Here is a 15,206-nt window from a genome sequence, read left to right on the forward strand (position 1 = left end):
TGCGTTTCATGCGCCTTATAGCTCATATTTTTCTTATCTGCAGGCACAAGCAAAAGTCCATAGTCAAATGAATGCCGTCTTATATGAGCAAACCTTCTTTATGGCCTAATTCTGCTGTGCCTCTTTGCATATTGTGAAGTAGATGTAAAATATGCATGCATGTTTTCTTTTTTTCCCTATGCCGGATAATTTAACATTCGTTTCCTGTACTTGTGCCCAAACGTCCAGTGGCGCAATAGAGGAAAGGGGATAACGGAAGATACATCGTAGCCAAGAGTTGACAGGCTATTGAATGACAATAAAAGAAACTGAAACAATCTGGCCTGGCCCGATTGATAGAAATACCCTCCTAAATTCCCGCGAATGACGACGTAAAAACAGCCTGGGGATTTATTTTGAGAGAAAACGTACTTCAAACAGGCCAAAACACATTTCCATTAAATGTCATATACACGCACAAATGCATTTTAAGTCAACTTTCGAACATGTTCACCCATTTCTCCAAACATATTCTGGCGTAAATGTGAACTGTATTTGTTTTGCAGTGTGCAATGCATGTTTGTGCCCGGTTAGACCTTGGCTATGCGTACAAGACGAGTAAAACGCGATTAACGAGAAATAACGACACACTTTTACCGCCGAATAACTCTGTAGAGCTGTGAAACATGACTAACACTGTGTTTTGTTGGCGAGAATCGATGGAAATGTTTCTATGTCCCGCTACATTTCGGACACCTGGGTTTTCGCCGCAGTCCTGGATGCTTCCTTTTGGCTAGGAGACCAGCAGAGGAGGAGGAGGAGGAGGAGGAGGGGTGAAAAACTTGCCGCAGTTCAGACTTCTGCAGTCCCGACTGGCTGGGTCCAACTCAGGAAGCCGCTGTCTGAGCCCTCGCCACCGGTCCAACCCCGAAATACCCACAAAAATAAAATGTTAACTTTACCTTTCAGTGGTCCGACGCGGGGTCCGGGAACGCAATGTAATCCACAACTTCACACGGCTTGAGTCGGAGAGTTCATGCGGACGGGAGGACTCACTGCCGTGACGGCGAGGACAAGTTCATCCACATATTCTCCTGTTCAGACCGGAGCAGAGAGCCGGAGGAGAGAGGATGGCTGTTCTTTTATTTTTTTATTCCCCCTTCTCCCCAAATCGCCTTCGCTGGTCCTTTCCTCTCTGATATCCCCCTCCCTAGCCTGTTGAGATCAAACCATCACATTCCTCCGTGTCCCTAACAATGAAAAAAGGTGGGTTTTCCCTTTCTGCTGCCGGAGGACCCACCCCTCGGGATGACTCTGCCCGGTCTGACCGCAAAGAGAACGCCCTTCCCGGCTGCGAGGTCCCGCCTCTCTCCCCCATACAAGTCTAGCCGGTGAGGAAGAATGAATCCAGGGTATGTGGATTGTCTGAGTATTCCCAGCGTGTTAGAAAAATCACGCGCGTACACACACACACACACACACACACACACACACACACACACACACACACACACACACACACACACACACACACAAATACTAATAAACACTAATTTCCTATAGGAATATGGTATAAATATCCAGGTCATGCCATAAACATGAGGGATAAATAACATAAAATATGATTAGGTCACTATAAATCTGATATTGTGTTGGCTACCAAAGGCACACAACAAAATTATGGATAAAAAATAGGATGAAGTCCACAACAAATTTACTATTAAGTGCCCTATCACTAACACACAATTGCTCCTTTTCCACAGTGGTCCTAAACAGGGCCAAAATATACATGTGAGGTTTTGTTTTTGTTTTTTTTTTTTTTTTGGTACACCATGTCCCAGCTTAACAATCATCTATGGAGTCAACAAGACGAGAAAGAAGGAAATTAATTTTGTTCTTGTGGGGGAACTGAGGTATGAATAATGAGCAAGCCTTGGCTAGCCCTGCTGTGGAAAATGGGCTTATAAGTCCCAGTAGCAATATTATAGAAGTAATATAGCGATGTTATAGGACATAAAAAAAATAATATTAAGTATAAGCTTACTATAACATCAACTCACAGACACACTGCAGGTCTCTGTAGGAATAATGTAGAAGGGTTACAGTAACACAAAATGGGAAAAATAATACTATTTAGGCAGATAAGGTAACACAGGATTCTTGTGTTTTGCCAGATGGGATACGTTCCTTCAAGGGTTTATTTTACAGGTTTTCGTCCCACTCTGAATCACTACCTGCCTCTCTGTCTTAAAGCATTCCTTGACACTCACTAACTTCCCCTGCAGCTGCCACCAGGCTCTGCTTGGCTGCCTGAATACACACAGTGCTCGCTCACTGTATTTATGAGATAAGATACAAACAGTGTAGTGTGGTGTAGTTTCACGTATGTGATGTGTGTAATTGCACCCAGGGCTGGATGATTTACTGATAAATGAATATTGTGATATGAGACTTGATATCATCTGGGTTTTTGGACATTGTAATGTTATGTGGTATAAGTGTTGTCTTTTCCTGGTTTTAAAGGCTGAATTGCAGTAAAGAGAACCAGTTTTCTGACCATATTAGACTACCGGCTACCGGCTTGATCATCATATCCACATTACTAATGACTCTTTATCAAAAAATCTCACCAATAATCATCCCTTCAATATCATCACAATATTTGCATCAAGGTATTTAGTCAAAGATAATAATGATGTTTTTTTTTTTTGTTTTCTTTTGTCCCAGCTCCATTTGTACCAATGCCGCCAAGACAAATTCCTGCACATCACTGTTGCTCTGATTCATGATTTTATTTTTCTACATTTCACCCACTTCGCTTTCAACTCTCTTTGCAAGTTAAATGGTGAGTCACTGTCCGCACATGTGCCACAGCCATTATTTCTTCGCATTGAAATGTGAACCTCAGTCTCAGTGATAATGTTGCAAAGTTGCTTGGCAGTTTCAACAAGGCCAAGCCGTCCCAAGAGCAGCTCAGAGAGGCTGACCTGCAAGGCTGACTGTACTGTTCCACATTGTGGCCTGTCTGTCATTATACCTCAGCATGACTTACTTATGGGCTGCACAGACTTTATTTTTGACTTTGAAGTCTCTGACAGTTTCATTATGATAACTTTAAATGCACTGCAGTAATTTAAGCACAGTAAACCAACAGAGGCCTTTTGTTTATTCCATTTATTGCAGCATGATTATGATTAGGCACTAAATTCTTAGGTTTGATCAACCATGAGTGCATCATTGTTTTCTAGTTATGTAACCATGGGAATTATTTTGCTATCATGCTGTGTGTGTGTGTGTGTGTGTGTGTGTGTGTGGGTATTTGTGTTTGCTTATGAGTTATACAGGGTTATACAGGCCTGGATGGTGTAGACTTACCAGTAAGATCACAGAGTACCTCATAGCTTATATGAATGTGATAAGCAGCCAGCCAACAAAGCGAAGGCCAATCCAGTCAGAACTGTAAGACCTTCCACCCACCCACACACATGCACACACACACACACACACACATATACACACAGTCACAGTCGCACAGTGAAGTGTTTGTTTTTCTATCTTTTGAGTTTAGAATAATTCTTGCGAAACATTGGCTCATTCGTCAATCTGAGGTCATCAGCAGTGGCAAAGGCCATAAACACTGCCGTCTGTCAGCACTTACCTGTATTATCACAAACAAAGTCCCCTATTGTCGTGTTGCCATTGAAAATTAAAAGCTGCAGTTTAGCACCATTGCTTTCTATGAAAGAGAGGGGCTGGAATATAATTGGACATCAAAAGCCTTGCTCTCCTCCGTCAGCGTGAGCGTGTCTGGTGTGACTTAAATGGCTGTGTAATAAAAACACTCCTTTGTGGAGATTCTCACAGTCAAGCCATTGTTTCCCCCTCATTAAACATCCCACCCCCTCAAAAGGTTATATTGCTTAAATCATATCATTTGACATAATGGGCGAGGTGAGGTATAAATAATGTTACGGTGTTGCTCTCTCCAGGTGGGGAAAAGGCCAAAGATACCAAATAATCAAAGAGAAATGAAATCCCTTCAGGAGCTGCTGGGCATAACCAGGCATGCCCAGACACTTGAACACCATGGCAGGAAAGGCAAGTGCAGGTGTAAGTGTATGTGGATGTGTGTTTGCTATATTGTATATGTCATGTTACTTGATATTTGAGTATGAAACTGTATTTATTCCTGTATTTTTATGTAAATACCATATGCATGTTAAGACACAATGGCAGTCTGGTAGAGAAACTTGAGCAGCCATCCAGTAGAAGTTTATACATCCAATATCCTCAAGAACTGGTCTGCTCTCTTGTCAGAGCAAGGTTATCAATAAGTAAAATTTTTTCCTATGAGGGATAGATGCACAAAAAAGACTAATAGAGGAGGAAAAACAGCGAGAGGACACAGAAGTTAAGACAAGCATGGAAAATGCCTCTTTTTATGAGGATGTGTTACTCTCGTGTTTCATCCATCTTGAACGTTTTGGCTCATGCACAGACAGGTTCCTGTCGTTTTGGGAATTTGCCTTAATACATCAAATGAAATAAAGTGAAAATGTATAATACAGACTTGCAATCCAAAGGCATAAGGCTCGGGTTTCAGGGGAAGGTAATCGCCTATATTACTGTAAAGGCACAAAAACAAGCTGATTCGGGAAGAGCGGTGTTACAAGCCAACATCCTTCCTAATCACAAACATCCTTCACTAGCTAGCAGCATTAACCCTAAACAAAACAATGCTGACAGTTAACCCCACCAGTCCTCTGTGGATGAGCCAAATAACCATTTATCAATTTAACTGATTAACAATTTTTCTACAAGAAAGCACAGAAATTCACATTTTGTAGTTTATATTTTAGATATATAGCTGACCCTCTTATCTACCGATTGTGCCTGTTAAATAAGCTTAAATCCTGCACAGATCATTGGAATTACAAGCAGCTAATAGTCAGGAGGGAAAGAATCAGGGCAAAAGTCAGCTGAAAATAATCTTTTGACCATAGAAGGGTCATGTAAGAAATAAAAGACAGAATAAAGAGGGGGGTTTTGCCACATGTTATGGCTGATAGGGAAACATTCCTGTTTTATGCCCTTTTTACAGCGAGGATAAGGATTAATGGGCTTAACTCACTGTCCTCACAGACTAGTTTATGCCCAGTATTTAAACAGATGTTGCACAGTAGCCCTGCTGGATCACAATATGGGGAAGCTTGCCATGTGGGAAAACATGCGCTTAGGTCATGCTATCAAGCATTCACAGCGTTGTGTAACTCTGTGTGTGCAGCATTCAGTGCAATCCCTTAATATTGTGCACGCACCATGTTCAAAAGGTCCATCTTTCAACACAGTCTCATACTGTATGTTGATTCTGATGAATTGGGTGCTTAAAGCCATGACGCCTCTCCAATTAAATCAGCATCAGGAGACTACCAACATCCCTGAGCTTTGAATTTTTTGTCTTAAATGGAGACAGACTGAACTTGCTGCTTACAAAAGAGAGAGACAGAGAGGTCTAAATCCATTTCTGGATGGATATAATAAGTTCCCTGTCTTGCTGTCAGGTTCTATACTGTCTCTAGGTACAGATGCCTCGGCCTGTCTAGCTCACCCTCCCATAGCCCTCTCTTTCTCACTGCAGGGGGACATTCCTCAAACCTCAGCCTCTGGCATGCAGTAAATCTGCCTGAGAGAGACCTGCAGTCTCCGGGACGGGCCTGCCCAGAGCCCTCTGCCAGGTAAGAAGCACCACTAACTGCTACCTATTTATCAAATCTCACCCTCCCCCTCTTTTTTTATCTTCTTAAGTGGCCTGTGCCTACAGCCTGGGCCTAACTGGAGAGATAAAATAAAATACCCTTCTCAGGTGGTTCATAGCTAGGTGAAATGAGGGAGCGACTGTGAAAAGGTGTTGATGGGACAAGAGGCGCTCCAGACAGCTGGCACCCTCCCTCCCTTCCTCCCTGTGGAATGCACAACCCGACCGACTATACAGCTCCTCCAACGCTATAGCACTCTACCCCTTACAGAAGAAAAAAAGCTATTGAATTCCTGCCAGCAGCCCCTGTCTGTGGCTCGGCACACCTGGACGAAAAGCATACCCATGCGTTCTCTTGTCCAATGGCTGTTGAGACGGAGGATTCCTCGGACTGACCTGTGCAGCAGCGCAGAACATCAGGGCTCGTCTATGTGAACGGGCGGCTGATTTTTTTTTTTTTTTTTTTTAAATGTATTTTTCCTGAGCAAAATGGGCAAGACTTCGTAGCCTTATAAAGGAATTTATTTGACAAGAGGAATGAGGTGGCATGCAGGAGCTGGAGGTAGCTTTCAAACCTATAGAAGACTCCTTAAAGTGTATCACTTGTTACTGCTGCACGAGGAAATGTCTGTATGCGAATTTGATAATATTAATTTAACAGCATTTAATAATAACACTAATCCCCTGCTGTGCTTTGCAACATAGGCGAAACCACATCTCACACAAGCGTTTCTCCATCTCGTGGCCTAGACAAATCTCAATTACCAGCTGTGGAATCTTCCAAATCCACACCCAAACCACAACTAACAAGATGCATTGTGATTTCTCTCTCTCTCTCTCTCTCTCTCTCTCTCTCTCTTTCTCTCTCTCTCTCTCTCTCTCTCTCTCTTTTTTTTAACAGTGTAAGCTTGTATACCCACCAGTGGCACAGCATGTCAGGCAGCTAGGGCACAACCACCAAAAGCTCTGTTCTCTTGTTCCACTGCCAAGCCATAATAACAGCAGTAAGGTTGGGCAGGCTCGTTAACCTTAATCTAGGAATTATACTGTGGCACCAGGGAGAGGAGGAGGTGTTGTGTGCTTGTACATAGGGGTTGGAATTAAACATTTACCACAGAAGGGGGGCTGGCATGGCTTTGAACGGCCTTACATGTTCAGAAAATGAGAGTGGTGGTTCATGCAGTTCACAGTGTCACAGCTTACCTGGGTTAAAATAAATAAATAAATAAAAAAAAAATACTCCACCACTCCTCGCCCTTTTCTTAACCTCTTCTGCCCCCATGTGGTGAATGTCCATTACTACAGCTTGTTTCCCGTGGCTGTGCGCTGAGCTCAAGGTGGCTGAGGATACATGAGCCAGAATTAGAGTCGTTTAAATCGCCTGGCACAGTTACATGCATTGGGAATTTGTCTGGATAATGCTGATGGAAATTGTGTTATGTATGGGCCGCATAAAGAGTGATGAAGGCAAACTGATGATGTTTGTATGAAATTAAACACTAATCAAACCTGTGTTTACATTAGATGATTACTCGGACTAATAGCCCCAATCATGACTCACCAAGGAGACATAGAGACTAGTTTAATCAGACAACTGACTGCCTACACAGCAATAATAGGCTGTTTATGATGGACACACACACGGCAGAATGAAAATTAAAAAAAAAAAAAAAAAAAAAAAAAAAAAAAGCCTGATCTTTTTTTTTTTTTCTTCAATCAAACTAGTGGCTTAGTCCTATATTTGGCTGCCAGCAGGTGTTGTAATTAATCCAATATTCCCATAATATTAATATTCCGGCAGGGACTCACAGCGTGTCTGTACTCTGTGATACTGATTTACAGTGACCATATGGTGCTTTATGGTAAAACATCTCGTATGGTATTACAAAAATAATTTTCAGTGACTAATATTTCATACATCAACCTTAACATACACGATTTAAATTCACACACACAAAAAAAGATAAACTGATGATTTCCCGAAAGCCTGGCTGATTTTTGCTCACAGCAGGGCGCTGGTTGTCCTTACGACATGACCATAGTTTGTTTGTTTGTTTATGAATTTATGTATTTAACCTGCAGTTTAGCCCTATCGTAACTCAAGCAGGTCACACCGGGGAAAAAATATGTTTTTATGTGTGGCTAAGTTTCTGTGAAGCGTGGGTATGGTTTATGGGCATGGTATCAAACTGTTTTGCGAGTATAGCCTGTTACAGTGCAATATGCGAATAGCCTACATATAAATCTGTGAATATGGAAATGAAAAAGCGAGTAAAAGTCCGAAATTGCTCCGATGTGGGAGAACCTTTGCTTTACCAGCACCACCTGACGTCGGGAAGGCGGGGGAGGACGGGGCAGAGGAGGTGGATTGAGCCACAGCGGGTTTCCCCTCCCGTCTGCAACAGGTTCACACCTCCTTCAGACTGACACTTAAGCAGGCACACACACACACACACACACGCACACACACACGTACACACACACAGTCGCGCATCCAACACACAGTGTGTGTTGCATTAAACTTCTCCTTACAACCACTTTGGAGATTAGTAGGAGAGAAGAAGCCTGCGAGACAATTTGGTAAGTAGCCTCTACTGTAGCCTACTGGTGTTGCCTATTAAGTTTGATGTACTTCTTTTATCTATCTATCTATCTATCTATCTATCTATCTATCTATCTATCTATCTATTTGTGTGGGTAGAGATAGATAGATAGATAGATAGATAGATAGATAGATAGATAGATAGATTAATACATAGATCTATAGATATAGATATATATGCCCTGAGTGATGTTTGTTTTTGTATGTGTTATCAATCTACAGTTCAACCATTCAACTGTGAAAAACTTAAAAAAAAGAAAATAACCTAAATAAAGCTGGCAACAATTATTTTTTGTTGTTGTTTCTCTAAATGAGAAGCATTAATTAATGAATTATTTGAGAATCAGTCTTTGACGAAGAAGTGATTACCCATGTTGGTTGTGCAAGCAAAACACAGAAGGAAGTGAGGATTTAAATGAGGGTACATTGCATCAATCCATCTACTTCTTTAAAGATTATCATGACGAGTCACTCTTCTCAAATGAGACATGAAACTGTATCAGTCGCATACAATAGGCAGACTCATGCACAGATGCGCTTTAGATCAGCATGTGTGATAACAGCTATGCAAGGTCATTACTAATACTGTATTCATACACACTGGCCTTTAATCTCATGTCCCATCAAGTAGACAGTGGACAACTTTACTCCTCGTTGAAATATCTCATACTAAAACAACTAAAACAGAACAGAATAGAACGGAGTGGCACAGCAGGATCGAGGGTCACAGCAGGACCCATGCCAGTACACTCTATGACCAGCAAAATAGCACGTAAACACGCCCACACACACTCACAGCCATTATATGTAAGACATATGACCGGAAATGTCTCAGTAACAACAGATAACTTGGTCGACCCCTCCCTTTCCTCTACCCACTTCTCTTCTGTCATTCCTCAGCTCCCTGCCACTCCTTCCCTCTGCTTATCAGACTGAAGAATGATTCAGCATCACCACAGGTGAAACAGAGTACAATAGAATAGAATAGAATCCCAGTTCCCAATCCCAAGGTTTTGATCAAATTTTTGATCCACAATTTACCCAGTGTTTTTAATCAGACTCTATCCCAAGTGCCTCCGTAATGTCACTACTGAGGCTGAGCCAGTCTGAACAGTGAACACAAAACAAAAACAACAACATTGTGCTTTGATTTAGTATGTTGTATATTTGAAGTGGAAGTAAAATCTTGCACTTTCTGGTTGACAGGACCAAAAAGGAACAACATATAAATTTATTAGTCATGCTCTTGCATTGCAGTTCACATACATGTTGCTCTTATTTTGTACCTGTTGTACCCGTGCAAGAGCCAGTCTGTTGCATGCTACTGACACAGTATATTCCATGCCTGCTATGAAAACCTGCATCCACCATGTCTGCACAATGCATGGGTGGCACCTGGAGAATTATCCATTCAATACTCATGCCAATATCATATCTCCTTTTAAGGATGCTAGATGGACGCGAATGATACAAAATCCTACATTTGAATGCAATGCTTTGATGCTCATCTAAAAATCTCTTTCTAGCATTTTGAATATACAAGCTTTGTCATCTGTATTGTTATTATGTGCTGATGTATACCGATGAAAACGGTGCCACAAGTCAAGCGATGTCACCACCAGTCAACTTTAAAACAGCACATCTTCAAACTGTGTCTTATGAAAACAGTCTCTAGCCAGCAAGCAAACTAAGTTATGTGCTGCTGATACAATAGCTGACATCCAATGATATACTGTATGCCTTGTGCATTGGTATAAGGCTATGAAATACTCATGAAAAATATTAATTACCCCGCCATTTCAGAACACCATGTTGAACAAAAGATGACCCTCTTAATTAATCTCAGAGGAACATGGGCACCCATGGAAGGGCGCACAAGTTCGATTTAAAGGTCTTTATTAGCATGAAAAGGTCCAAAGTCAGCTACGTGTTATATGACTGTAATGTATTTCTAACTGTTCATCACTGCAATTTCAAAGTGCAATCAGAAAAAGAGCAGTTTTACATTTTAAGGAATAAGGAATCAGAGGCTATTCTCCTACAAATCAAAATGACTGAGGGTTACTACAAGTGTCACTGGTTTTGACTTGATGAGGCAGTCTTGGCAATCATTAATTAGAGATCAGTATAAAGAAAAAAATAGAGCAAGTGTTAGAGTAAGAGCTGTTTTTGCTATGAGCTTAAGTACTCAGACTACTTTGGGTAACTAGTATCATAATGCATGAGTTTTTCAGTTCCTCTAATCTAGTATGCCAATAATCCAATATTCATATTTTTGAAAGTGTTTAATGAGAAAATACACTAATCAAATGAATCACTTTTAATAACAGGTAACTTTTACATGACTAGTTACTCTTAAAGGCAAGCAACAAAGCAAAGCTACTAATGGCTTTATAAAGGTAACATGTTAAAAATGTCATTATTTGTGAAGAGTAAGATTTTATGTGGAGATGCATTATCTTTAACATATTCTGTGTATAGCACAAATGCATGTTGTCTTAATGTGATGAAAGGATGTTGCTCTAAGGAGCATTTTCCGAAGGAATTTATAAGTACAAGATTGGTATATGAGATTTCTGCTTTTCTTGGCCTTGCCGCCTTTTGTTGTCCTTTCATTTTTGCATGATTGAGACAAACGAACAGGCTCCAACATGTCTTTATTTCCCAGGTATACGCCATTTGACTGTGGTATCTGGGCAAATCCTGAGCAGACATTCTGGTTGGAAGTCACTTGAGGTGCCACAGAAGATCCTGAGGATTTCTGCAGGATAATTATAAAAGGAGGAAACTTCCCCAGATCATACATCATAGTAAGTTATTTTCCCCTCACGGTAGGCTATTGCAGTCCATTGGTTTCACTGTGGGAGATGAGTGTGAGACTGCTTGTTGGATTACACTGCAGTCTGTAAAGTGGCATGAACTGTGCATTTAATTTATATTGTATCAGATGGAGGCAGAGCAATACAAAAGTGAATGAAAATAATTTGAGTGTGTCAGTGTGTTAACAGCAAGTGGCTATACCAGCATAATAAACAGACATTGTGTCTCATATGTTTCTGTTACTTCGTCTGTTGTGAACATGGGTTGCTGCACTCCAGATTTCTCAACAGGGGCAACAAAGTTACCCAAAGTAACATTCCACAGCATTAATACGTAATCGAGTGAGGTACGACTGTCTTTGATTTTAAAAAGCCATGTAAAGGACTGGGTTAAGTGTAACTGACTCAAAAATAGTCCTCTAACTGCTTGCCTGGCTCCCAACAGGCAAATGAACTCACCATCACAAGTTGTTATGTTTAATTTGACAGCATGTCACCTTTAACATATCACCTGTGGGCGCATTAGCACAGAGTGCAGAGCTCTGACACTGAGAGTTTTGTTTACACATTCGCTCATCGCAGACGGAGGTGGAAGTGACTAATTACATCTCCTCTCATTACTGTAATTGAAGAGCTTTTTGTGTACTTGTGCTTTTTAAGTATTTTTCAAGGTCTTTTACTTTTGCTTAAGTACAATTTTCCTTGAGTAATGTAGTTCACTACATTTTAAATCGTATCCATTACAGATAGCAAATGATCAGCCTTTCAGAATGAATAGTGATTCAGTAATGAGAGGAGACATATTGACATATTTTGTCCGTCACATCGTGTTCTGAGTTTTAGACACACAGCCGCAACTGTTCAAACTAGGTTTGAACATGTGATGAAACCAAGGTTGGGAAACGGGTTTACAGCTTGGACACTTGCAGGAACAGTCCTCCCTGTCTTTGTAGTTTTGGTTTTGATATTTGCATCTACAATGCATGCTGTTCAGATGACATTATTATAGGCACAAATACGCACTTAAGATCATGGTGACCTTTGCTTCAAGCCAGTTAGTTTCTGTTTTGATTTTGAAATGATGCCCATCTAGATATGGGCCAAGTAATAGTCACCTCAGGGATTGTAAGTGATGTAAGAAAGGGTAAAAAATAAGTCAAGTCAAAGTAACTTATTTGCCTCATAAGCCCAAAGGTAATTGTGAAAATTATGCCGCTCACATTTAGTTTGATTTTGATTGATTTTCCTGGCACGGCTTTTATTCCAGTCATATCAGGTCAAAGAGGTCAGGGTTAATATCAGTGCTCATCACTTTTAGTATTAATTCTGATGGATCATCTGTGCTCTTCATCTTTATGATGTTAGTGGTAATGGTCTCGGGCTCCACTCCAGTGGCTCCTATTGACGACTGAAAAAGCCTTTGCCTCTGGCCATCGTCATTGCAATACTTCTTGTGCCATGTCGACTTGCGGTGTTATCATCCTGGAAGAGATAGATCCCACTGAGAAGCAAATGTCTCATGGGATAAAGGCCATTATTCATATTCAGTACAGCAGAGATGATTCAGTATTTTTTTTTAAAGTGTGTGCAGGATTATTGGATTGATGCCACACCATAAAATGGCACAGCCCACTCCGCTCCAGCAGTCCAGAATGCTGGAGTTGGCGTTGATGCACCACGCCAGATCCAGATATTTATTCCATGCATGTTTTGGGATCAATTTTATTGTACATATTTAATCTTGGTCTACCTACTTTCCACACCCATTGCCCACCATCCTTCATGGAGGATCTGTTTCTTTGAGGTGCTTCTCAAGGTTTCTTCATTTTTTCCCCCCCAGAGATGTTTTATGGATGTTCTTCCTTGTTCTCACTGAGGGTCTAAGATTCAGGGGAGTCTTTTTTAAAATTTATTGTTAATCGTTGTTGCTGTGAAGCCCTTTGAAGCTGTGAATAGATACTACGCAAACTTGACATAGTTTGATTTGACTTCGCCAGAATACTTTGCACTGAGATGTGACATTACATTGGTGTTTATTTTCTTCCTCCTCCAGACAGAGATGCTGACTTCACCTGCTGAGTCCACTGAGGCCGCAGTGATGACACCAGCTGCCACCAACTCCACCTTCCTGGACTCTGAGTTTCGTTATAAGCTCTTCCCTGCTTTCTATAGCATCATCTTCATCCTGGGTTTCTGTGCAAACTGCTATGTGCTCTTTGTCCTGCGCCATCTCCGCGAAGCCAAGGCCATGGGTGAAATCCGCATCTACATGACCAACTTGACTGTAGCCGATCTCCTGTTTGTGTGTGCCCTTCCCTTCTGGATTGGCTATTACAGACGATGGGGTGACTGGGTGTACTCAGATGTCCTGTGCCGACTGACCGGCTCGATGTTCTTCATCAACACCTACTGCTCCGTCCTCTTCCTGGGGGCCATCAGTATCAACCGCTACTGGGCAGTCACACAGCCTCTGAATGCAGCCTCCTCTGACCACAGGTGTCGTGGGATCGCAGTGACCATCACCATCTGGGCGCTGACCGTAGCGATGTCAATTCCATCTCTAATATCGCCGGGGATCAATGTTGATGAGAAGAACGTGACGCGCTGTTTTGAAGGGTACCACAGGGAAGGCGATGGGGAGAAGCGAGTTGTGGCGGCCATCCATTTCACAATCATTGCAGTGTTTTTTATAGTCTTTATCCTTGTCGTGGTTTGTAACCTCCTCACTGCTCTTGCGTTGATGGCTCAGTCTCCGACTCAGTCAGGATTTAGATCTGCAACGATTTTATCCAACAGGAGCAATAGCAGCAAGCAGTCTACAATCAAGAAGCCCAGAGGGGTGAAACGGAGGGCTCTCCGGATGTTGTGCGCAGTGGTGGGAGTGTTTGTCTTATGTTTCCTACCCCACCATATAATCCAAGGCCTCTGGACACTTGCAGTATTGGAGATCAAAGAGGGCTGGGGCAGCACGGACTGGACCTTGGAGACTCGCCAGGCCCTCAACGATGCGCATCAGATCACCCTGCTTCTTATGGGCCTCAACTGCATTTTGGATCCTGTAGTTTATTATTTTGCCACAAGGAAGTTTCGGAAGTTCATCACATCCCACGTGAAAAAGATAGCAAAGGGAGACGCGTGCTCGCAGACGGCCACCTCTCAGATATCTCTGGATAGCAGGAGGGAAGGTGAAAACGTGAGGATCTGAAAACATGTAATATTTTTTGCCATTTTTATTCAAAAAATGTTCTTGTATATAAAAGGCTCTACCTCGCTTCTCTCATTTGGTTGCTGCTTGAGGATTACAGAACTGAAAAGTATTTACTTGCACCTCTGGAGCTGCAAAAGGCCACAGTAGCAAGATGTAAGACCAGGGATGGAGGTCGCATTCTAGCATTGCTAATACAAAAGCATGGCATTTAATTATTCCAAACCACACTCCCGGGACACATCAGCTAAGATATTTAAATACTGTCCAGTCTACGCTCTTATTATGTTGTTGTTTGTTGTTTTTCAGCTGTAACTTGGTGTTGATTCCTCGATAACTTGAATACTGAATGCCTTTTAAATAAACTGTTTTTCTTCACATGCTACCCATCATCACACTTCGTCTTTGAGTCAGAGCTGTGGTTTTAATTGCGCCATGCCCTCTTGTTCTTCCTGTGTGAAGTACAAGTTGAAAAGCAGAAGTTTTGCATGTGGAAGTACAAAACCAAATATTTCTGTGACCCTTGCCAAAATAGTGCCAACGACTACTCAAGGGTGTACACAGATAGAGAGCATGCCCTTTGTGGTTATTTATTTATATTATTTTTTTTTTTCTATTTTCTTTTTTTTTTTTTTTAGGATATTTTTTGAGTATAGTCATTGTATTCCAATATATCATATTTTACTGACTAGATTACATAGTAGGATTAATATATACAAAGTCCTATTCAGCAGAATCCCTACCTTCTGAGATAATATGTGTGATAATATGGCTGTTTTTTTCCAACCACCAAGTCACATCTTTTTGGCTGAGTTTTAACCAGTGCTGTGGAACATAAGTCATAAG

The 15,206-nt window shown here is 41.5% G+C and overlaps 2 protein-coding genes across 3 annotated transcripts in view; one reads left to right on the forward strand and one right to left on the reverse strand.

The window, feature by feature from the left end:
* The window catches only part of luzp1 (leucine zipper protein 1), a 51,565-nt gene extending 50,358 nt beyond the window's left edge, over positions 1-1,207 (reverse strand). Inside the window, exon 1 of the mRNA XM_030044437.1 lies at positions 942-1,207. The gene's annotated coding sequence lies outside the window, so the exon portion shown is untranslated. The remainder of the gene's footprint in view (positions 1-941) is intronic.
* A 7,043-nt stretch (positions 1,208-8,250) lies between these two features.
* ptafr (platelet-activating factor receptor) lies at positions 8,251-14,915 on the forward strand. Of its 2 annotated transcripts, XM_030044625.1 has the most exons (3): positions 8,251-8,314; positions 11,005-11,146; positions 13,209-14,915. In XM_030044625.1, the coding sequence occupies exon 3, from the start codon at positions 13,215-13,217 to the stop codon at positions 14,358-14,360; it is 1,146 nt and encodes a 381-aa protein (XP_029900485.1). In that variant the 5' UTR covers positions 8,251-8,314; positions 11,005-11,146; positions 13,209-13,214; the 3' UTR covers positions 14,361-14,915. The 2 variants fall into 2 exon arrangements, with proteins under 2 accessions (XP_029900485.1, XP_029900486.1); XM_030044626.1 differs by lacking the exon at positions 8,251-8,314 and having other exon boundaries at positions 10,939-11,146.
* The last annotated feature ends 291 nt before the right edge of the window (positions 14,916-15,206 follow it).

The sequence above is a fragment of the Myripristis murdjan genome, chromosome 22, assembly GCF_902150065.1.
Source record: "Myripristis murdjan chromosome 22, fMyrMur1.1, whole genome shotgun sequence".
Taxonomy (NCBI): Eukaryota; Metazoa; Chordata; class Actinopteri; order Holocentriformes; family Holocentridae; genus Myripristis; species Myripristis murdjan.

Bases quoted from the DNA above. Each gene is read 5' to 3' on its own strand.
- ptafr (XM_030044625.1), top strand. From the start codon at position 13,215: ATGCTGACTTCACCTGCTGAGTCCACTGAGGCCGCAGTGATGACACCA.